This window comes from Anser brachyrhynchus (assembly GCF_964034855.1).
Source record: "Anser brachyrhynchus genome assembly, chromosome: 1".
In the NCBI taxonomy this organism is placed as follows: domain Eukaryota; kingdom Metazoa; phylum Chordata; class Aves; order Anseriformes; family Anatidae; genus Anser; species Anser brachyrhynchus.
The window spans coordinates 114,345,373-114,370,073 of record NC_137694.1 but is presented as its reverse complement, the minus strand read 5'-3'; the positions used below and the strand labels follow the sequence as shown (position 1 = coordinate 114,370,073).

Genomic DNA, 24,701 nt, shown 5'->3' with positions numbered 1-24,701 from the left:
TCTGTGCTTAACAACAGACTGATGTCAACTTCATTTTTCTACAGAAATTACCATACACACACACCTTCAGTGGGATAAAGGGCAAGTGCATTCCTCAGTAACATGGGGGAAAGCTGGAGGTCCTCTACAAACTACTGAATTCATGTCAGACCAGCAGGAGGTCATATGACAGTAATACAACCTTTCATATGCATTGCTGTTTCTCCTGTTTCTTATGTGAGGAGAAAAAAAAAAAAGACAAAATATATGTCAGGATCTTTTTTCCTGACATTTTTCTCAGTTTGAATGTTTGGCCAGGGTCTGGTTGATAGTGAAATAAAACATTTTTTATTCTTCTGTTTATATAAACTCGTGGTTTTTTCTCTCACGTGCCACTGGAAGTTCTTGGCTTTTGTAGAGAGAATAATTCTTTACCTGAACAGAGTTCTGATACGACCTTAAAGAAAAGTTTGGCACATCTTTTGGCAGTGTAAGCTATTTTTTCTTTTATATATATATATATATATTTATATATATATATACACACACATACTTTAAGACCAGAAAAGGAGTCAAGTTTTATTATTAATCACACTTTTATTACCTTTTTCCAAAAGCAAGCAGAAAAATCCTCAAACAGATCACATACTATACTGCTACATTACACCGTAGACTTCTTAATCTCTTATGTAAATACACATTCTTAAGTAATCTGTCTTTGGAAAAGAATGCTATTTTGAGCATTCTGATGATGGATAAATCTTATCAATGTAATGCTCTAAGGGAAAAGAAAATCAATTTTCAGAGTTGTCATATATCAAAATAAGCAAACAGATTAAGTCTACTCAAGTTATTTTAAACAAAAAAGAAACCTCAAATGTTACAATAACTTAAGATAGTGTACTATACCACACACATAATATGGCTAAAACTGATAATTTTTGATGGACATTGGTTATCACAATTGTATTCAAAAGCAGGACTAAAAAAATCTTTTAAAAGTTTCAAACATGCAATTTAAAATATTCATTTCTTCTTGGCAGTTAGTTTGTCTTCAAAGTTGACTGGGATTATGCCACTGCATTCTTCTGTCTTTGATACAGGATGTTTTATAAAAGCACGTCTAATTACGTCAATATCACGTCCTAAATGATCCATCATGGTCGATACAATTGAAGGTGGGGCCTCTAAGTCTACCAAAAAATACCTGCAATGAGAAACACACATACACAATAAAACAAAATACCTGTACTACAACTTTAATTCAAATAGCTGTTCTGTGGGACTTCTTAAATGAAAAGTTGTATTTTTTCCTTAAATTTTTCTACCAGAATTGTTTTAAATAAAAGCTCGGTATTATTTTGATTTCAAATATGAAGAGTTCAGTTCAAGCAGCTTCAGTCTGAACTTTTCTTTGTTGCACAGCACTTCTTACACAAGGACATTAAAGAGACCTTACTCGTCTTGTACCTGCTCCATTCATCTACGCACCTTGATTTGAACAGTTAAAAAAAAAAAAAAGGTAAAGTGGCACATTCACTTCGGTTACAACACTTAAATCTCCTTTGAATTCATGGCATTGTTTCTTTGGGGAACAGATGTCAGTGTGAAGCACCTCAAGCTTATGTATATATGGACACAGTTCTTTAAAGTTCTGTTTCAGAGCTGAATGTACGTTTAAAAAACAGCAAAATAAACCCCAAGAGATGGACTTATGCCAAATTAGGCACCTCTCCAATGCGAACACGGCTTAAATTTTCCATCTGAGGGCAGGAGCTGAAGACACATGTAGGAAATGCCAGCTTGCACAGTTGGCACTTGACAAGCGTACTGTCTTGCTGATCTTGGCAGGACTGAAAAGGTCTTCCTTCCACACATACACGGCACGTACAAAATGCACCGCACCAGGTAAGTGCTTCGTGTCCACCACACAACTACCTTTGACATCTACAAAGGAAAAAAAACTACCCCTGCGTACAGAAAGGAGAACGCTGCTCCCCATTAGTATCTTATGTCACCAAGATCACTTTATAGTAAGTCAGTCTGTGTTTGGCATGGCACTAACTATACTATCGTAAAAAGACACCACAACTGCCTCAGAAATCTCATGAAAGAAATCTAACCATCCACCTTGTTTCCAAGACTAACAATAATTTGAAGGCTAGGTGTGCAGGACAAAACTCACCACTCAGCTATTTCATTTTAATTTTTATGCATCCTCCTGTTAAAGCTTTCCTTTCCTTCTAGTCCACGCAAACACACCTCCCCGTGAAGCATCAGTATAACCTGAAAGTGATATCCTCTAAAGGAAATCATACTACACATTTGCCAAGGACCCCATTCCTATATCACTTAAACCCAAGCAGGATCAAGCATCACAGTTTCCTTTAAAAACTGTACCTAGCGGGACTTTATCCTGTTGGAGGTACAGATTCTTATAAAGGCAACTGTAGGGCGAACATCACACCGTGCAGTCCCCCTTGGTAAAGGCAATCTTTGAGGATTAATTCCCCAAGCCAAGAAGCTGAAGAGGAAATAGAGGAGGTGGTGTCACCAACAACGGACAGATTCATGTTTTTCACACTGCTTATCCCACATGGAGCTCTTTTTCACCCAACTAGATGTGCTGCACAAGTAACACCAAGATATACTACACACAGAGAAGACCCACCAGGTCAGCAATGATTTAAGCATCGCGTGCTGGATTGCTGCACAGGGGTGGAATCCACACGTGGAAAACGCTGCAAAGAAGCTTCCCTTCAGCCAGACATCGTAATCCCGAACCTCTTACGCAGGCATGTGTATTAATAGCCACAATTCAGGTCTGAAGTCCTTTTCAGAAAAAGCAGATTGAAGCACCGAGTTGTCACATGTGAGGGGCCCGACGGCAAGAAATGTCCCTGCAGCCTGCCTGGAAGGAACCAGTCCTCCAGAAGAGGTGCCCGGCTGGCGCGGGCTGCGTCCGAGCATCGCAGAAGCCGAGGGAGCAGTGCCAGTTCACACCAACTAAGGTGCTGCTCCTCTGACTGCAGCAGGGAGGGCTGCTACGAGACGCAGAAAAAGCTCACCTTAACAAGGATTTGGAGGAAATATGGTGGGCTTGGTCCCCCTTGCAAATCCTCACACATGGAGCAGGATTCAGCTTAACTTATTTGGAAAGCTGAGCTGCCTGTTATTTTTCTAGAGACCAGAAAACAGGAGATGTCACCTGGTTAAAAGTTTAGGGAGAGAAACGAGCTTTAATCTTGGACAATTCAGTAAAACTGTGGCATAGCAACTTCTGAAGGATGCATACCCCTTGAAAAGGGAAAGTCGCATCTTCTGTTAAAGCCATTAAAAAGCCACTGGTAAATTTAACAGATGCCACTTAAATCCTTTCCTTTGCAAGAACCCTTCCAAATTCTCAATCAGTTGAAGCTAATAAAAGGGATGATGGGGGGAGAAATTCGAGCTGATGATACACCACCACTCTCCTGCCCCCTTCCCCGAGCAGTTGGTTCACAAGAGCATTCGTTCGGATTGCAGCCCGTGCTCTTTGCTGTCCCTTTTTATTCCCACTTCTCCAGAATTTCATTTCATTTCTGCTTTCAAGTCATATGCTGCTTTTCATTGTGTTCCTAAAACGGCAATATATTTTTTTTCCCCCCTCTCAAAAGACTGCTTTGCAACTTTGTGCTTTCTCTCACATTAGCAAAGGGTGGAAATTTCCACTGACGCACTGTTGATAACTGAAGGAGAAGTGGGGGAAGGGAGGATGAGCTGTTGCAGCGTATCTTTATATGACTCCTCGCAGAATAGGTATTTTATCTGAGGGTACAAAACTGCAGTCACTGGTGACAATGCCATTTCTTAAAACAACACCCATTCCTCAGCGTAACAAGCAATGCTTGCCTCCCTGTGCCAAAAAAAAGAGGGAAGGAAAAGAGGGCCAGCATAAAAAAAATATTATTCTTTCATTAAAGAAAGAGAAGAAACTGACTGCTGCAAGCAAAACAACCAAATGCAATTGACAATGCAATTCCTGAGGAGATCTGGAGCACCTTCCCTGCAAACACATGCATTTAAATTAGCTGCCATCAGGTTGTGGGCTTTTTTTAAACCCACTCTCCATAAAGCATGCAGTAACCTTAATTTCAGCCAGCCATCTCTGACCTGATACACCACCACGCTGCCGCTACTGTTTGCGTAGTAAACAAAAGCAAATCCCAGCGAGACTTAAAGACGGGAAAAATACAGGAATGCAGGAGGGAAACTACCTCATTCCTGCGAACAAAAATGCAGAAGCATTCAGGCTGTCTAGGAGTCAGGCGAGTCATCAGGGGAGAAATGCAGGAAAATTCCACTGATTCACTATGAGACCACAGTTATTTTTGTCATCATGCTCCACTGTAAATAGAAGGATGATTTAAATACAGGAGAGCAGACTAACCACTGAAATGTACTGAAACAATGTGTTAATTGAAAAAAAAAAGAGAAAAATCATAGGATTTCAGAAAAAGAAGGGCATGCCTTTGTGTATGAAAAAAATGCCTGGTTTCATGTATCCTTTTTAATATATCCAAGCCAGAAATTGTTTGAATTTGAGTCCTGAAGTCCTATGGATGCTTGTATATTTTGCTTTCACATGGACAGTCTGTGACTTCACAGAACCCTGAAAGGCACCTGGATCAAAACTCACTTTTAAATCCTCCTGGAACATGGACTCGGAGGCTATGTTCAATGTACCTGAGGAACAGAGGGAAAAAGCACACTTACAGTGGACTTGGAAGAGGCTGTGTGGTGCCATTGTTGTGCCCAGAAAACGTCTGTATGCTTAAAGATGATAAGCTCAAACTCAATTAGCTATCTTTCCTTTAAATTTTTCCTTTATGCAGCAACACAAAGTCTAAGTAAGCTTCCCCAGTAGGAGAGTGGAAGATACAAAGGCAAGAAAACATACAACTAAAGCATCCCAGAAGGAAACAAGAAACTGTCCAGAGGAAAGCAAGCTGTGGTACGCTCATGGAAGTAGCTGGACAGTCGTTCTCACTAGAGTAATCCTCTGTTAATGAAATTGCTCTCCTACCAGAATGCCCACTTCATCTTTGGAACCACTGCGTTGCTCTTGAAGAGCAGTAGTTTGCTTTTCTCCTTGGCTCTTGCGGTCACTATTCTTCCTTAGCAGGGCAGGTAGGTGAGTTTATGCTCAGTAGGACTATCATTTTGTAGCTGGAAGGACTAAAACACGTGTTACTACTTCTGGCTTATGAAACACAACTATGGAATAGATGGAAGTCCTCTGAAAATCACAAGGACAGCAACTGGGAATATCCAGATCAAAACCAAAAGCTACTGCCTTAGTAACTACATTGTGCCGTAGCAATGACACAAATAATCCCCTATCAACCAGTACTGGGGGGAAAAAATACTGTTTTTTAAAAAAAAAAATGTGCACATTCTTCAGAAATTTCATTTGCCAAATTCTATACACAGACGCCTGTTATTAAGCTAATTAAATAACAGAAAGACATTTTGCAACATTGCAGAAAAATTCTGTTTCACTGCAAAAGAGAAACGAGCCTGACCTAATCAGAGTGTTTGAAAAGTCACGCTCACTGGGCAGCATTTGAAAAGTCTGCAGATTTGTTATGAGCACAGCTGCAGTTACACAGCAAGTATTAATTCACATTTTTTTGTTTGTTTGTTTTTTTTAAAAAGTGACTGCTTCCCACCTGACCAAGACCACTATTTAGTGCAGCCATCACATTTAATAAACATGCTTACATAAAGATGCTACAGAATTTACCGCACCAGAAATTGATGCTGGCACCTCAGCATCACAGATTACTGTACTGTGCCACTTCTACTAAAAGGCTTCAAAACTGCAAATCGCAACCTCAAAGATAAAGTGAGGAAAAAAAACAACATTTCAGGGCTCTGGTACCCAAGGTAGATGCACATTTACACATTAATGTGGACAAAAGCGTTTGAAGGAAAAGTAATGGTTCAACTCATCAATGGAGAAAGCCCCATCTAGTGGAAGAAGACAATCAATTTAGTAGAAAATACTACAAACATGCCTAATACTCAAACATTCAAACTGTGTCTGTTCTCATCCCAGTACACCACAGATCCAGAACTCCTTTTTGCTGAAACACATTAAGATGTTCTAAAATCTGAACAAAAAATCACACATAGGTTGTGCACTAACTATAAATTTAGTCTGGCAGTGTTAAAAAAAATGAAAGTTTGCATCCTCCTTCCTCTGTTTTCCTTTGCCCCTGTATGGCCTTTGGGAGCCATGAAAATCAAGTGAGCCTACCTGAGTGAAGCTACACATGTTGGTGTATTATCTGCAGGATGAAGTCCTTCAACTACATGATAGCTTGTATTTTACTGGGGAAGAGATGGTGTGTTAAAACTTGAGAATACTCCTGAGAACAACTCTGATGGGTAACTATTATTTTACTCCTAAAACTGTATCCTGACAACATGGGTTACTGGATGACAATTTAACATCTCTTGTCCTCAAAGGATATTACTCTTCCACAAGCTGCTTGTTTAAAAATGATTTGTGTAAGTATAGTTCTGAAACTAAAATACTTTACGGAAAGAGTCAAAGCTTGAGCATGTAACATAATTTACAAAGATATGTTCAGATCTCTTAAAGAACGTCATGCTCCATTACTGAAATACTCATCTTAATAACTATCTATTTCTTGTGTATTAGGCCACTGAGGCACAAAGACATTAGGTAGACTCATGCTTCTTCTTTCCTGAGCCCATGCTTTGGCAATGACCATTAAGTCACATGCCATATAATAGAGGCAAAATACAAGGTGCTTCCCCAGGAGGGAAAACTGCTTCAGACCCTAAACCACCAAGAGAAGCTGGGAGTGAGCTGTGGGAAGGCCAGGACAGCCTGTGGGAGGCACGCAGCCTTCCTCACCATCGCGGAGGGGATGCTGGTACTGAAGCCTGGTGAGCTGCTCCCAGTTCCTGGGGAGCAATCACAGCACTGCAGAGCCTAAAACCTGCACACATCCTTGGGAAAGCATCTCCTTGCTTTGCAGTTTTCCCACTGTCACACAAACATGCCCACTATGCAACTCAAATTGCAACCTCGATTTCCTGATGTCTGATCTGGTCAGGTACTGCAGATACATACATTTATATACACATTCTGTGCTACTTCGCAGATCCCAGCAATCACTAGGATCCCTGCACACCTCCAACTGAAAATTCCCCATGCACTTATTAAGGTAAGCTCCCAAAATACAACTCAGCACGTACACAAGTAAGACCTGAGCTTGCTATTTCAGAGAACAAGTGGGTTGATGAGATAACAGAGTGAACAGCAAAACAAAAAGATTAAGAGACAAGCAAGCAAATAACAAAAGAACATTGCTGTCTTTTCAAAAATCAAAGTTTAAAAGAGAAAAAGAAAACAAGCCAATGAAAAACGGGCAAATAGAACACAGAAAATGTTAGGAACAACCAGAATTATTCACAGTTTAGCTAGAGAATTCACAAATAAAGAAAGTGAAACAGTCAGAAGTGTGGGGAGATAGGTCTAAAACATTACCATGTTACAGGTAGATTAAGTAGGGAAAAGCGCGCGCACACACACAGAACAAAGTGTAAGGGGAAGACCACAGTGCTGTACTGATTTATGAAATGGCACTAAATCTGAGCACTGACCAGGATGATGCACAACAAAAACAAACTAAAAAAACCACACTAACTCTCACAACAAATCTCTAGTGGATACCAAGATATCAAATGAAAGGCAATAATCAAACCCCAATTACACTCGACCACTTTCTTCTCCCCAGAGTCCTTGTCATATCTCCTTCCAGTTTAATAGAAACCTGGTCTGCAAAAAGTCTGAGCCACTACCTTCCCAGAGGAGTGCCTGAATCATTTTTTAAAGATCTGTTTTGCAGCCTCCCTTGTACCAGCTCCCCTAAAGTAAAAATATCCGGCGTACCAACCGCCCGCCCCCAGACCAGCTCTTCAGTCCGATGCCTTGAAGCATGAAGTGCCACAAGCGTATCATTAAGGCACAGCCTGGCAAGGCCAAAGAAAACAGGTATGCCACAAAGTGCAAACCCACAGCCTGTGCCACTGAGATCTATCATTTTACAAGCAGTTGCAATATCCTCCAGTTCAGCACTGACCAAATATGCAGCAAGGGCTCAGTAATGCCATCACCAAGCCCTGGTCTAGACCCTTTATTTGAAAGCAGCTTTGAGGGATTCATTGCTTCTGTATCCTTTTAAACAACAAACAAATTCAAAGTTTAACATTCCTTGAATTCATATCCTAATACACACCTTATTTAAATCAGTTCACTTTTGTTTATTCCAGAAATAAGTACCTCCTGATACACGTGATACAATATTAAAAAAATGTGCCACTGTGTTAAAAGCAGTTTCAGTACACCTCATTAAAAATGATAAACAAGTAGAAACAAGTAGTGGCTAGCAGAACAAATATTTGGCACAAATCTATTGCCCATTAGGAGATACAGCCAGGAATCCTTATTTACATTCTTCAGCTGTTTTTTTTCCAGAGATGTGACTGCCACGGGCAAGTCACGCAGGCTCAATGCCTCAAGTACACTTCCGTACCTAACCCACGCTGGAACCAATGTGTCACATTTCATTCATCCATAAGGTGAATTTGTATTTGTTACAATTTGGTGATATGCTACAGAATGTACTTGAATCATGCTCTTAAATACTTCAAAACCAATGTTCTGCTACAGCAATTAGTACTGTGAGTTAGCAGCTACCTTGACTTCGGTTTAAAATATCGGTATAGAAACAATTTAAAAGTTTTAGTCTTCAAATGTACCCATACGGTTCTTGAAACATACTATTTTCATAATTATCTAAATTCAAAGCCTGTCAACGTTAGGTCTCTAAAAAAGGAAGGTGTTTTCTGTCAAAAGGAAGATGCGTTTAAGAGAAAGACCAAAATTTGGTTTAATATACTCTCAATGCACGTGCACCACCTGCTCAGTGAATACCATTTCCAGAGAAGAAACCAGTCAATTATACATGTGATCCGAGGTCTCCAAAGCTGCTGGTGGAGTAAAACTGTTCATTCCAGTGACAGCTGTGGGCCACAATCCCCTGTGGCAGCCTTTGAAAAATCTCAGCTTTACAGAAAATGAGAATTTTGCTGCCAATCGATCTGCAAAGTGTCCTGGATACTCGTAAATTTGTAATGTGCCTGTAACGCTGTATACCCGAGACAGATGATGCTGAAAGCACCGCAGAACTCAGAGGAAAATAATCTGTATTGAGGATACAGAGCACCTGCTTGTGGACCTACGACTATGCATTTTCTAGGTTAATTCCTTACTAAAGACACTACAAAAACCTGGTGGAGCCCAGTGGCAGCTTTGCTGTGTGTACTGCACGTCTTTCTCTGTCAATCACTCGGTTTTATGATACACTGCAAAGACTTGAACTGCAGATAAAATTAACTAAATGAAAAGATGCACAGCAAAAGGCTGGGAGAGGGATGATACTAGACATGCCACAGAGCACGTCTCAGCAGAGCTGTGAGCAGCTGGCAGTGCCATGCTGATGGCCCTTGAGTCAAGGTAAGGGGAACAGCCGAGGTAACCCTGGGCGTTTGTAAAGGAACCAGGCTGTTTAGGAAAATCACTTTGTTTTCCCATGCAGCTGAGGGGACTCAGTGCCATTCTGAGTGACAGGAAGATGGTTCGAGTAGCGATCGCTAGGGCAAGAGCTGTCTCTAAGAGATGCACTCTATTAAGCTGTGACCTATGCTATGAATATTGTACTGCCCTAATTTTCACACAGGAAAACCAGCCAGGAGGTTAAAGGAAGTAATGGATTCAGCGTGCATCCTAAGCCCACAAGCATCTCCACATCCTCAGAAAATAAACTAGCTGAAGCTCTGCTGAAAATCACCAAACTAAAAAAACAAACAAGTCCACCCCCCCAAAATGAAAAGCTCTGAAAGGTTCACCACTCTCCCCATACACACAGCCTCATTTGCACTCTCACAGAAGCCCTTTCAGTTACTTCAGAAAAAGCCCAGAATAAGGAAAAGGTGAGAGACTATACTATTCAATACACCACCTTGGTACTGAAGGGGAGACAGGCAGAATTAAAAATTCATTATGAAGGAGAAAAGATGTTAGGATTTTTTAGCGAGTACACTTACTGAACCATCTTGAAGAGCTTTTTTTTTCCCCTTTCTTTTTAATGTTGTCCTGTTAAAAAAGAGATTACTTTTACAGATGCTGTAAAACAGAACTGACTGACTTTATGAGGTGGATAAAGAACTGACTTTTCACTTCCTATTCCCAGATTGTTTAATATTCTGAGTAAGTTACTCTCTGGACCTTACGAAATATCAAATCAGGAATCCACCATATCTGTACACTGAACTGCAACCTCTCTGGCATATCTACACAAATGCATTCTCCCACATTACCAGGTACTGAAACTGCCTGCTGCTTCCCATTGTAATATCTTGTTTCTCCTGAATTTGAACTCTGAACAACAATCTTATCCTTTCCTGTAGTACCTACTTTTAATCGCTTCCTTTTAGGAAGTCAAGCAATTTAGAGCAGGGAACTCTCATATTCATATACAGAGGATCCAAATCCAGGGCAAGCAGAACGACTGCTAAATTAATTTAGAGACACTTGAACTGGGAGGTGGAGAAACAACAGTTATGGTGACATAAATCTGATGGCTTCATGCCCGTGTTTCAAAACACGATGGCAATTATTTGTCACTAAAACCCCACCTCAAGCAGAAAACAAAATGTGTCTGCTCTCAGCACTGCAAAGAAGATGGTTATTATAGTCTACTGATCCCCTCCTTCTGCTTATTAAACAGGTAATCTGTTGTAATAAATGAGTTTAGCGAGCTTACATGTCTGAAAAATAGCCTCAAGAAATGGCTTTTATTCACCTCTACATAATTCTTGTGATGTCTGGTTATGGTTTTCTCCTTTTTCTGTTTTCCCTGCTGAAGAACCCAAGCCCTGATGGTGAAGTATTGCCACCCAAGCCAAGTGGAAACTGTGATCCAAAGTGGTGAAGTGTTTCAAAGAGCTTAGTGCTGTAGAAAAAAAAGAAACTAGAAGCCAGAAGTCTCAACTTGAACATCCCAACTGAGTGGACTCTAGACCCTCTGGCTTAGCTCCCCACCTGTAGTACCAGTGTTACACCAGCTCCTTGTCCTGCTGAATCAGCCTGAAAATAATTTAATGTTGGATGGATGAGGTAATTAATAATTCTGTCTTGACGCAAGGCTTTGATTAGCTCCCACGTGCAGAGAAGACTTCATCCTAAAATGCAAAACTATCGGGATCAAGCCATGTTTTGAAGGCAATCACAGACACCATGGAGCAAGAGCACAAGACAGCCGCAGCCACGTCGCCGTTGCTTTTGGGTAAGTAACAGGCACACTGTGGAGATTCCCTCCCCTCCTCTTTCTGTCCGTCTGCTCTAGCTGCCAGCTCCCACTTTGCAGGGGAAGGAAGGGGTCGTCGGAAAAGGGAGTGAAGCTGTGAGGCACCCTCGGGAGACGACCTACCAAGGGCTTCCTAAAAGGCGCTCCCCAGGGTCGCCTCACCCCGGCCAGTGCCAGAAGGCCCATCCAGGAAGGCGGCAGGTCCACTTACGCCCAGTTGTGCTACAGGGACGAGGAGAAGCGTGCGGCTAATTGTTATTTTGATTACGGCAGGCAGCCCCTGCGCAGCACAGGTTGCTTAGCAACATTTCTCAACCCTCGCGGCGAGCCAGCATCCATTTCCATTTCGGAGGCAGCCTCAAGGAGCAACAAAACACCAGTGCGGGCAGTCGGGGGAGAAGGCCGCGGCACCTCTGCTCTGCCTCGCAGGAGAAGGCCAACATCCCATGTCCCAGCTCTCCTCCGTGGGGACAAACGGAGATGTTTCTCCTCTAAACAAGCCAGTTGTGCTTACGTGGTCATCTCTAGCTAAAGCCGTACCAAAATCACGAGTGAGTCTTACAGGATGCGTATGGTAATCAACATTTAGTTCAGATGCATTAGAGAAAAAGAATCAATCTTGCCAATTAGCAACCAGCAGATTAAGTGAGACTTTTATCAGTAAACAGCCTGTCCGGCTTGGAAAACAGTTACGTAAAAATGGCCTAACAAAATAACATTGTGTACATTGGGGAAAGCAGTCCCAACGCCTGAGCTCAGGCCACTCACAAGACGACATCTGCACACAAGCAAGGAGCTACCAGCACACAAAACGAAGCAGCACAAAACAGTCGAAGCAGAGCACGATCTGCCTCGCTGAGGCGACACACGTTGCACATCTGCTCCCCAAAAGCACGAGGAAGACCAAACGACAACAGTGGCTTATGGACATTTTAAAGGAGAACTGAAAGGGTTTTAAAGAAAAATGCATCGTGCATACCCTCCTCTTCTGTGGCGCTGCTTGTGCTTGGAGATTTTGTACGGCAGAGCCCTTTCTCCCAGGTTTTCGAGGTTCCTCACAACGGCTCCTTTCTCCATGAGAGCCTCAACAGTGCGCTTCAGCACAGCTGCGGTCTCAGGCTTGAAAAGAAAAAAAAAGAGAAAGCAGGAAATGTACACAAATCTGGTTATTCTTATTATGCGATTACAATCAACACATGCACTTGCATGGCTAAGTGCTGGAAGGGAGCGTGTAGTAACCTGAGATGGCAAAATGGAACCACTTCCTCACAAGGAAAACATTTATTTATTATTTTTTTAAAACAACAAACAGCTGACAAACAGCCAATTCGTTTGTGAATTACGGCAACAGCAAAGTTTCCACTGATTTCAGAGGCAAGCCCCAACAACAAACAACAGGAAAAAGGAAATAGTTAATGGCTTTAACTCACCTGGTATCACCTTGGCTGACCCTTGCACAGGTATGAGTAAATACACGTGGCAAAGAGCAATTTAAAGTCCCTGGATCGTTGATGCTAATTAATATTGTTCACCATGGCATTTAAAGTGAAGAGTTTGGGAGCAACACCAATCTGTGGCTTGCTACAGGGACAACAATCAGCACCGCGTTCATTTTGCATTGTCATTTCCACTGCACACACGTAATAGATATCGGACCCTTGGTTAAATCACTGCACCTCTCATTACTTTTGCACAGCTGACATACGAGCCTTTTTAAGAGTTAAGGAACTGACGTGCAGTAATTAGACTAACACGCAGAGATCTCACTCCTCAGAAAAACAAGTTTGAGGGACAGGCAGCCAAAAAGCAGTAGGTAAAGCAGATGAAATATTTTCTTGCTTATTGCATAACAGAGCTCTAGAGTGCTGAATCATTTCTGTAACGACACTATAATATCTATGAAAAATGTTAATAAAATATAAATTAGACTGTTTTGAAAACAACTGAAAACTTGGTACACTATCAATGACAAGAAGCATTTTAAGAAACAGATATCCTACAAAGAAAGGAAAATAAACAGACATCCAACTAAACAAAAACCGCACAGCTTCCTTCTCTGCTCCCTGCAACATTTCACATCAACATATACTCCCAAGTCTACTGTTTGGTGAGATGGTAATCGTTGTAAATGAAAAAGTAATGAAAGAGATGATTTTCTGAGTAGTTTGTATTTTGTGAAATCACGCCAGCATAACAATTTCACTGTCTTTTCTCAGCCAGGAGAAAACTTGTGTAATCCTTCGATCATTTCATGAAGAAGATGACTGAAAGTTAGTCTCCCGAGTCTAAAGTAGAGATGCACACCTAAGGGTTGTTTAATGTCCAGATCCCTTAGTGGAAATTGGTGAAAAAGGTGGTACCAGAATCTCACTCTATGCAGTGCAGTCCGTGCTGTGGCACGTGGAATTTCTTTCCTTTTGCTGAGGATGCAAGGTGATATGAAAGAGCCTCCAGATGCAGAGCAAAGATGTTCAACATATTACATGCTACAACGTTGACTGCTCTTTGAAAGACCCAAGCACAGATGGTCTGAAATGATTTCTTGTTTCCATGAGTTAATTGCCCTGTGGCAGTGAAGAGTCTGCACCTAACTGCTCCTATCAATCAGAAATTTTATTTCCCCCTCTCCAGCTAGATGAACTGTTTGGGAAATTTATTTTCAACATGAAGAGCCTAAACAGTTATGAGGTCAGCAAAAATGCCTGGGATTTTTTTTTTTCCAATGTACGTTTAGGTTGTGTTGTAAAACTACCACAGGGACCATACGTTCACTTTTGACGAAATGTCACTACCTTGCCAAAGTTTGAGGCATTAAAACTACTGTTTCTCACAACAGAGAAATACTAAAGGATCTCTCGTCGCAGCGTGAAAAATTAGGATGAAGGCATTATTAAGAGAGTTTTGGATTACAATATATAACTTTAAATCACTCTTTAGCTCAAAAACAGGAATAACATTATTTTTCAATTGACTTCATACGGTTGCCTCCATCAGTACTCATTAAATTTCCAAGTAAGTGCCTCTCGTGAGTAGGACCTCCTTCCCCAAATGGAGAACTCTCTTGGTTTTCCTACAACTCTTTTTGCCCTCTTGCCACAAAACAAGCTGTTCCCACAAATGTTACAGGTGTCTGAATGTGACTTCAGCTCCTCCTTCAAGTTTGTCTGGAACAAAACCAGGGTGTTCAAAACTTACTGAGGAGCAACTGAGAGATGGATAGGTAGACCACAACTATACAGGCCTCACTTTGATAGAAAAATAGGACCAAACCAATTCTGTGAAGTTATGTAGGCATTTACACATTCATGCTGCAGTTGATGATGCTGACCGACAGCTGATGGTGACCACATTAATATTTTCTCTTCCTCCTTTAAATCTCCCTCATCTCTCAAATCCTGCTGCTTACTACAACACTATGTTCAAATACCAGAGTATCCCACCAAAACAAGCATTATCCTCCAAGACTGGATTCTTAATCTTCTCTATGTGCTTATATTTTGCATTGTTTTCCATCCTCTATACGTCTGACAACTACCACCAAGCAGTCACACACTGACCTCTCTCTCCGCAAACCCTAGAAGGACAAGCAAATACTATCAGAGAAGAACTGGGAAGCAACAGCTACAGGATGTTACTACCTCATTACTTTGAACGATACTCGAGAACTAGGAAGGAAGGGTCACTGTGACACACCTGTTGGCTGACAGGACTGAAAGTGAGGAACAGAATTCTAAAAGTTGGGTGTTTTTTTTTTTTGAAATTTTAATTTAGTATACTAAACTCCACAATAGGAACATTCTTTAAAATAAGATCAGAATTTTGCTAATGAGGTACAGAGCCTGCCAGAGACACAGCTTTCAAGGTCTGTTCTGTCCCTCCTTGTGTTACCGTGGCACATTAGCAACCAAAAGCTGCAGGAGCTTACCCAACTAAGATTCTCTCTGAAGGTATTTAGTTGAAACAGAAGAGAGTAAAACAAGGGCCAGTAACTTGATATTTTTTGAATGCTGGATATCTTCCTTGATATTTTCCTTATTGTAAGAGTCCTTAGTAGTAGAAGACTACATATAAGTCATGCCATCTGGAGAGCCAAGTAAGTAGATCAGGTGGCATTTTCACAATATCTTCAACAACGAACATAAACCAAAAATTTCTTACTTTCCACCACACCCATCTTTTGTTTTACCACAGCAGAAAGTGCTTGTTACAATTTCTGCTGTTGGAGAAACATCAACAACAGCTAGAGAAAGGTAACAGCTTTGCTTTACTTGACCCCATCCTCCACAAATGCTGTAAGAAAGGGGTAAGAGCAGAGCTGAGGCTCCTCTCAAGACTTTCCCCATGAAGAACTGTTTTTCCAAGCTCCTTATGCCTCTTTTGGCTCAACTTACAGGACACAAAGGTGTGAGAAGCTGGTCCAAACTCCAGACACAGTTTTATGCTGATTCCATTACCACACAGTCTCAGCACTCAAACCTATCTAAAGCAGGAGCTGCAGGTGAGTCCCTTGTTTGTAACAGCAGCAGCTTCACAGTGTTGCACATACAAGCCAAAAGTAGGGTAACAGAGCTGCTAGTGCTAGCCACAGTTTCACGCTCTAAGAACCATACTAGAAATCTGGCTTCAAGGAAGAAGAGAAAAAACAAGAACTGCTGCCTTTGTGAAACAAGCACCGATGCAAATATTACTTTCTAGAAGGTTCTGACTTCAAAACGAGAATCTGACACTGCCCATTAGGGTTTTACTTACCCATATTAACAATGAAAAGAACAGTTTTAGGAGAGAAAGGGCAGCTAATCTAATAGCTTTAGTATTTTGTGCACTGCAGCACACCTGTAGAGCTTCCAACACTAGGCTGGGAAACATACACTTGGAAAGCAACAGGATCTGCCATTCAACTCTTCTCCTGCTGTGCATGCTTCGGTTGCAGAAGCCTTCATGGTGCTCAGGCAATTATCACAGGAGAAATCTGTCAGGTCAATGAATAAAAATACCGTTAAGTTTACTGTTGCTGCTTGTCTCCCACTCAAATAAAAAATGCTGATCCATAAAAAGAGCTCTGTTCAAAAGCGACCGTAATTGATTGAGACCTTTATACAGGCAGCTGTATGTCCAGCTGTGGACTTGTTTGACATACCCTGCAATAACAACCGTGCATATTTGAGTTAAACGGTATTGGATAAGGTTATTCTTCTGCATCCCTCCTACCCTCAAATGACACATAAGCTTTTCGTCTCTTTTGTACATGCCAACAGATCAGCACATTCCCTGAGTGGCAGCATGTCCAACATGATGTGCAGTTTCCAAACACAATGAAGCCTAAGAAAAAGTCCTATATATTTAAAAACAAAACAAAACAAAAAGAACAAGAAAAGAAAGCCACAGATTTCTACATTCAGGATTGTAAAATATTACGCTTTTTTGCAACCTCCCCATTTGTGGAAGTACTTTGAAAACATAAACTGTTGGTTTTGAAAGCTTGTCACTGTAATCCCTCTCATTCCTCCTCTCCAAAAAAGATCATGGTTTATCATAGCTTGCCTAAAGCCATCAACCAAACTATATATAGGCTAGCCTTTGCTAACCATAATATCCACAGACACAGGTTCCTTGGTTTGCCTCAGAGCCAGACCAGCTGAGGACATAGGAAATGGTATTGCCTGGCTCCCAACCCGGGAGCCACAACATTTTTTTCCTGAACAGCCAGCAGTAATTCCAGTACCACAGATACGGGGAAACAAGGAGGGGGAAAAAAGAAAAAAAAAAAAGCAGGAGAAAATGGCAGTCAGTGCCAGAATACCCATGCTGGAGAGCAGGAAGTGCTAGAAAGAGTGTGTAAGCCCTGGTATGCAATTCTAGGTCTTGTTCACCCTCCTGGGTGCATAATCAAGCCCTTTCGAATGGGTTCGCCCTTAGTGAACTTGATGAACTTCGTTAGTGAACTCAGTTCCCCATCATTTGGTCACGAGTGAGTTGCCTTATTCTCAGAGGTACAGATCTACTGAGCCTACCAAAGCTGTGGAAGGAAGATGGGGGAAGTCGCTGCGGACTTTCCAAGTGCATTTACTTGGAAAACTGCCCCTGGAAAACATAACTGAAGGACCAGGATCAACCTTCCTCACCCCTCTACCCCTGCACTTTTTAAACTCGGAGCTGCCCAGAGGAAATGCGTCAACTAGCAAGTCAAGCCCATAGCTGGCTGACCATGCAAAAACAGCAGAGGCACGTTACAAAAGACACTTTCTGCACAGGGCTTGCTGTCTCCAGAGATGAGGAATGCTGTGGCCACATTTACCAGGGTGAACCTGGTGCTGCTCCTGCCAATGCCACAAGATCAGCGGGCGCCTTTCCACAAATAATCCAGCTAAGTTTATTTGAAACGCTGCTACTCCCGTGGGCCCAGAGGCTACGCACAGCCCCATACATCACACAAACCACAGCCGCATACCACGCCCTAGGCATTTCCCCATACCTACTGCTTGTCCCCTTTCTCCTCACCAGTCTTTCTTCCGTCCAGTCATAGGGGGCAGGCTGTAACATCAAGTGCCCTTCTCTGGTAAATCCCCATAGCACAACATGGCATCACATGGTACAAATGGGCCAACCTGGCTCTGGAAGCCATTTGGTCACATTCATAGAGCACTGCCACCGCCACCACTGCCTGCAAATGCAGATAGCCTCTATGCAAACCCGAGCTGACTGATGCCCAGGTCAATCAGGCCTGTCTACACTGCACCGCTTCTTCCACGCACCCCAAAGCCACCCCAGGTCAAAGATTGGTTCAGGTAGCTCAACAGCTGTACGGTAAGCCCTTCTGTGGCTCTTTCCAGTGTATCATAAATGTCACAAGGAAACAGAAAGCTATTTAATGCACAGACTTCTTCAGGATCTCAAGGGACTGCAAAAATGGGAACAGATGGGGGGTACCCAGCCAATTGTCACCCAGGAGCAAAGCCACAAACGCATGGTAATAACCAGTGAGTACCAAACGCAGCTCCAACAACCTCTTTGTGAGGGGAAGTTATTATACACCACCAGCAGGAGTAAAAGCTATAGTACGGTTTTTATCAGCTGTAAAGAACTCGCATGGTGACCAGAAAGTAAAAAAAAAAAAAAAAAAAAAAAAAAAAGGGCAATATACTGATGACAAAGTATCCTTTGTTCTGCTGGAGACCAAATGAACGTGAACTCATCAGCTATGAAGCTACAAGAAGCATCTCTGAGATAGACCAGAAATTCAGTAAGAGCATGGAATAAAGCTTTTGTAATGTTGATGTCTCCTAAAAACCAAGGAGCCATCCGCTCAATCCTAAAGGAAAGGACAACTCTGTGGCTGGAGTTAGAGCCATCTAAAAAGACTGCACCACTGCTTCATGTCCCGCCTAGTGAGCTGGCCAGAGGGAGCTCAAGAGACAAAGTCAAAAGGATAGAAATAAACAGAACTGGCTAAAAAAGCAGCTTTCTCAAGATACCAAGGCTCTCCTCCTAACAGAGTCTTCAGTGGTAGAACAGGAAACAGACACTAAATGCCTAGTTTTAGGGTCAGTTAGGACTAGACTCAAGTTCTTCTGACTACTCACTCAGTTAATACAAAGCATTTAAAAACCAGTGGGCACACCTCTTTAAAATACAAACAAAAAGGAATCCAGTCTTCAAATTCCCTTCAATGTCATAATAGTAGCATAAAGCTGTGTCTTTTTGGTTACTAAACAGTTAAAGTTCTTCTGCGATTATTCATTGAGGTGGAAATTAAAGAATGCAAAACTTATGTTTAAAAACTGCAATTCAAAAGCAGTAAAACTGAAAAACATGTCCATATCGTTACTGAATACGTAATTAAATACTAAAAACTTATTAGTGAAAATGATAAAAACATACGTTTGTGAACTCGCCAAGATCAACAAGAAAGAAAGATGATGAACTTTACAATGAGGAACACGGGGAAGCTGGAGAGTCATTCAACTCTCGCACCCTCTCTTAGTACACAACAAGAGGCAGCAGACATATGAAAAACCAATCAGCAGATTAAGAATGGACAGCAAAGAACAAAATAGCGCTAATATTAGCAAAAAACGTACCAGGCATACAAGCCAGCTCACAACAGGTTAGTTCTTTATCTGCCTAGGGATCAAACTCGAAGTCCTGGTGCAAGATGCAAAGCTGCAATTACCGTAAAAGCATAAACAACACGGAGCAGCAGCAGCGAGTAGAGCACAACCGTTGAAGGACACGTACTGTTCAGAAAAGATCAAAGTGGTAGATCAAGTGAACAGAAAGCATGCTAGCCGTGCTGCACCCATCGTAAAAATGACCATCATGCGACTTCTGAGCATAATAGGCAGAGTCTCTGGACAGCAAGCAACAAGAACCAGGACTCCTGATACCTCAGTGGAAGTTCAGAGCCAGGCAGGGGTGAGGAGGGAACTGTCTAGGGAAAGCTGGGCATACAGCAGCGCTAGGTAGGAACAGATTTCTCTAACGATGACAGTATGATTTTCCAGACATAGAGTAAGGAACAAATGACAGAACCGAGAATGGTATTTTCACCAAACATTTATTGGTCAAGGATGCATGATACTATTCTAGAAATGGATTCAGAAAATAATGAAGTTATAGATGGCAAGTATCTAAAAGTAAGTTTGGAGGTGACCAAAATTACCTCCGTCTGAATTAAATGCAACACTGCATCTCTCCAAAAAACAGCTCTTTAATTACATTGTAATGGAGGGTAAGCCAAGGCATTATCAACTTCACCTGATGCAAACGTGAAGCAAAGGGACCTGGAGGCAAAGGAAGCAACTTTTAAAGTCAAAGTGCTGCTAATCTCTCCTCTGTCCCCAAATCCACCTTTCTTCTTCAAAGAACCTAAATTCCACAATATTTTTTAACTCAATGTTTGAGATCAAAGTTAATTTAACACTTTAGTCTCACCAGTGAACTTAGCTTACAATTAGTTCATTTTATAAAGTGTCAACTCTTATAATTTCTAAAAGGAACTCTAGAAGGTGTCTTGTAAGTCTGAATGGAACAACTTTGCCAACTATAACCAAATCCCCTGTGATGCAGGGCCATTTCAGTGGTTTATTATTAGAAACCATTGAATTTAACATTTGGATACTACTTGAGAGCCATCTTTGTTACAATGCCACTTAGAAACTTACCCTCTTCTTCTCAAATCACAATAAATTACAACACAGACTTCAATCTAATGCTCCTGATCAGCTAAAGTCTACTCACCAGAAACTACAAGTAAGCCTTGTTCTTCATGACTTTTAGATATGGAGTACATTTCATCAGGTTTACTTTATATACTCATTAAGCTTAAATAAGCTCAAATGGTAACAAGAAAAAAAGAAGGAAAAAAAAGCACATTGGGAGTTATTTCCAGAAGCCTTTTCTCCCTGGTGTTTGAAATGTGCATGCGCACACACACATTCACCTACAACTCCAATTGTTTCCATATTTGTCAGGTTTAAGATGAAAAAGCAAACGCATTCTAATGAAGAGAACAAAAAGCTAATAGTAAGAACAGAAAATGGGGAAAGTGAGAAGAACAGAAGTCTTCTCCAGTCTTGTGATACAGAAGCTGAAACCACAGTCAAGAAGCTTCTTCTACCATCCCAGTACTTTTCATTGGTAAACCTCCACCAGAATACATTAAGAGTAGATAAGTGGTTGCACAATTTGCCAATTTGGGTAATCAATTCTTGTCCCCAGAGCTATCAACTGCCAATTAAAAAAATAATAATAATAAAACAAAACTGAAACTTCTTCTGACTTCACAAACTTTCCCTTTGATTCCTCAAGCTTTTGGTTTGGAATTGCCCAGCCTCCGCCTTCAAAAATCCTTGAGATGAGCAGAACGTAAAGCCAAACTAAGCTGTTCAGAAATCTAAGAAAGACCTGCATCAAGTCATCTGTAGACAAGTATGGAAAAGAAATCCAATTCATGACAGTATTTTTAGATGTAATCAGGATTTTAAACACCACAGAGAGAAAAGTTTTGCTTTTTTCTCCTCCCCATCTTCCAATATCACAGCTGACTTAAAGCTTACTGCTTTCTTGAGAAAGCTGGTTATGGCTTCTCTGGATAAGAGGTCCTCTGGTGCAATTTTACTTGCTATGATGTTTAATAAGACATAATTCCTACAAAAATAGGTTGCTGCTGCTCTTTACACAACTGGCCATTCATACAACCTAGCAGACTTAAGTCAAGATTTACATACCTCCCAAGAACATCATCTACATTATCAAATTTCTCAAGACAAGACTAATTTCAAGTCTTTTTCTGGGTTAAGATATCCTCAGAAAAGCACTTTCTTCCAATATCTCTTCTCTCATCCTTGTTTCCATCTCCTTACTTTTCACTGTGTTGTTTGTCCATATCTCGCTCCCCTAGTATTTTCTCTCATTTTCTTCTTCACACACATTTAACTACAGCCTGGAAGACTTACAGACACTGACAGAAGGGGTCCAAAAGTGATGGCTGCTATTCCAAGGTAAGCCAAACCCATTTGTCCCCCTTACCATCAGTGTTTGAAAGGAAAAGGCTGCCTGAACACGCACAGCTAAGCAATTCCTTCAGCTGCCCATCACCTCGATTCCTTGGCTTCTGTGCAAGTCAGGGGAGGGAGGTGAATCAAACCACTGTCACATTGCTGCTGTGACTTTGCTGTCCTGGACACTTCAGGGACAAAATCAGAGGTATCGTGAACAAGAAGGGCTTCGCTATGTTGCAAACAGCATGCAACATCACAGCATTTACAACGCCGGCTGCCTCCCTGTCCAGCCCCAGATAGGTGACACTGAGCCTGGTACTTTTCCCTGCAGGGACCAGCTCGCTGTCTGACACGGCACACGCGCAGGCAGCTCAAAACCCGCAGGGATTCTTTCAGTGTAATTGCACTGGACACTTTCAGCACGCTAGGTATTTTTCAAGTCAGCTTTCACACATCTGTAATTGGGGGAAATGTGCGCAGCAGCGAAGGAGGCTGGCACTGCACACCTTCCAGAAGACAAACACCAGTTTGGGAGACAGTCACAGCTGCAAAGGCCACAGACAGTTAATTTCAACATTTCCCAGTCAAAGGCTTCCAGCCTTGGAGCTCCAACAAGAGCCCAGTCCTTGAAGAGTTACATGCAACTGTCCAAAGCATCCATTGTAGCCATCAGGTCTTGGGATATGTTCCCATGAAGCCCCAAACACTCTAGAGTGAGGGTGTACCATTAGCACCACACTAGTCTAAGTCCTTAAACGGAAGAAATGTTAAAGACTAGACTTAAAGACTAGAACAGGAGATCCGATTCCTAGTATTTAGCTGTTATACCCATCACAGTCATCCTTAGTGCTATATAACAAGTGTCAGGACTAAGAAAAACACTGAATAAGTAATAATCTTTACAGAGAGTGTGTGGAACCATGGCCGTAGGTTTAAAATCCTCCTGCTTTTGCAGAAAATTAATCGTCCTTGACTCTGAACCAGAATAGCACATAGGGTGGAAATCACACTGTTTCAACCAGTTGGCGTGCGTAAACGAAACTGAAACCTTGGCAATTTCTTGGTGAAATTCTCCCTTGCACAACATGTATATTTATATACACACACATACCTATACAGAGATATTCAAAGCTAATTTACAAAACTAGTTCCATGGTTTAGGTAAGTATTAAAAATAATTGACTAGCTCAGGGGTTATGACAGCCATGAAATCAAAGCATCACCTTATCCCTATCAGTCTACATACTCCTCAAAAAAAACATCAAAAAAACAAATTGCAAATTACACCCTGATTAAATGCACTTACTAGGCAGGCAGGGGGAAAAAAGGCACAGAATTCAAACTTTCTGCCTCGCTGATTTTCCTGGCACAACGCACACACAGCGCAAACTAGGGCAACCACATCCAAGGAGGGAGAATTCACTTTACCGCCAGTAGGCAAAGAGTACTCATTACCACCATCTCCTTGAGTTTTTCCAGTGCACCCTCAAAATAAATGCTGCTGCAGCATTTGCAAAACATGCCCACCACTTGCCTGGGCCAGGACTCCACGCCCAAAGAAGTATTAAGGTCTCAAGCATCCATAAATTGGGGGCTGAGAGAGTGATTGCTAATTAACACAAATAGAACCAGCTGGTGACAAAGGCTTCTTGAACCTCCTTTAAAATCAATGAAATGGAAAGCTGCTCACTGAATAATCACCTAATAAGCTAATTAGAAAACCAATTAATTAACAGCTAACTAATAAAAACGTGAGGGTTCCACTCCCTTACAGAAATCACAAATCCACACTAAGTCTGCAGGCAAGAAGCTCTACTTATTTTTCATTCTGAGCCCAAGCCTTCCTCTCCAGTGATGGTTCAGACTCATTCCTTTAACAAACAACAACCAAGCTTCCACTTTTCTTTTAAAACACAGCAGCAAAAGAGAATATCAAGAATAAATTTGATGGATGCAACACTTATTGCACAGCTGAAGATGTGTGTTTGGTGTCCTTAATTTTTCCCAGCTCTAAAAGATCTTGGATACCATTCCACAGGTGTTTAATCACCAGGCCTGCCCCCCTTCTTCCTGAACTTTCTCCCCTGGTCAATGAAAACATGATTCACACCACGCTTTCCATGGCTGTTAGCTCAAATATGTCATTATGGAGGACTGGGAGAGAAGTGGAAGACCTGCATTTGGTCTCCTCTTCCAGAACTGTGCCGATATTTTAATCTTTTTCATGTACAAATCACGAGCAGATATCCCTCCTAGCCCCAAGGCAAAGATCTAAGCACTGACTCTTGCAAGCTGTAACTGCTTCCTCTCAGGCAGTAAACATCATGCTCATCGTTCTCAGAGCATGACCATCAGCACAGGCTCCTTGGAGGGCTCAGGCACCAGGATTGATTCTAGATCACTGTCAGAAGTAAAACAGAAGAAAGCCACCGAGGCATATAGGCTGGTGTTGTCCCATAGGGATAGTGGCAGCACAACTACCGGTATTTAAGTATACTCTAGTACCAAGACTAAAGGTGCCTGTCCCATTCAAGAACTGCTTAATGCAGCAACAGCTGGCCTATAGGAGGGAAAAAAAAAAAAAGTGGTTTTACACTATGTCCAGCAAGACTGAGCTGCTAAATTAGGGCTCACCCCTGATTTGTTTTGCACGTAAGCTGCTGCTCTGCAAGGTGCATCAGGTGGCTAGCCTTCCGCTGCTAGCATCCTGACCTCCTGGTTGCAGAAAGAGCAGATTAGACCACCCACACACCTCACCCACAGCATGAGTTGGCCT

General features: G+C 41.7%; 1 protein-coding gene across 4 annotated transcripts in view; it reads right to left on the bottom strand.

Moving 5' to 3' along the window:
- Positions 1-556: 556 nt before the first annotated feature.
- MRPS6 (mitochondrial ribosomal protein S6) overlaps positions 557-24,701 on the bottom strand; it is a 46,102-nt gene continuing 21,957 nt past the window's right edge. Inside the window, exons 1-4 of one of the 4 annotated variants that reach the window (XM_080560476.1) lie at positions 23,460-23,520; positions 16,295-16,395; positions 12,406-12,545; positions 557-1,186 (exon numbers count right to left, since the gene is read on the bottom strand). In XM_080560476.1, coding sequence (XP_080416602.1) covers positions 1,006-1,186; positions 12,406-12,545; positions 16,295-16,395; positions 23,460-23,505 — 468 coding nt within the window. In that variant the 5' untranslated portion in view covers positions 23,506-23,520 and the 3' untranslated portion in view covers positions 557-1,005. Of the gene's footprint in view, positions 1,187-12,405; positions 12,546-16,175; positions 16,396-23,231; positions 23,521-24,701 lie in introns of those variants that run through there. The other 3 variants (XM_080560475.1, XM_080560477.1, XM_080560478.1) reach the window with 3 other exon arrangements.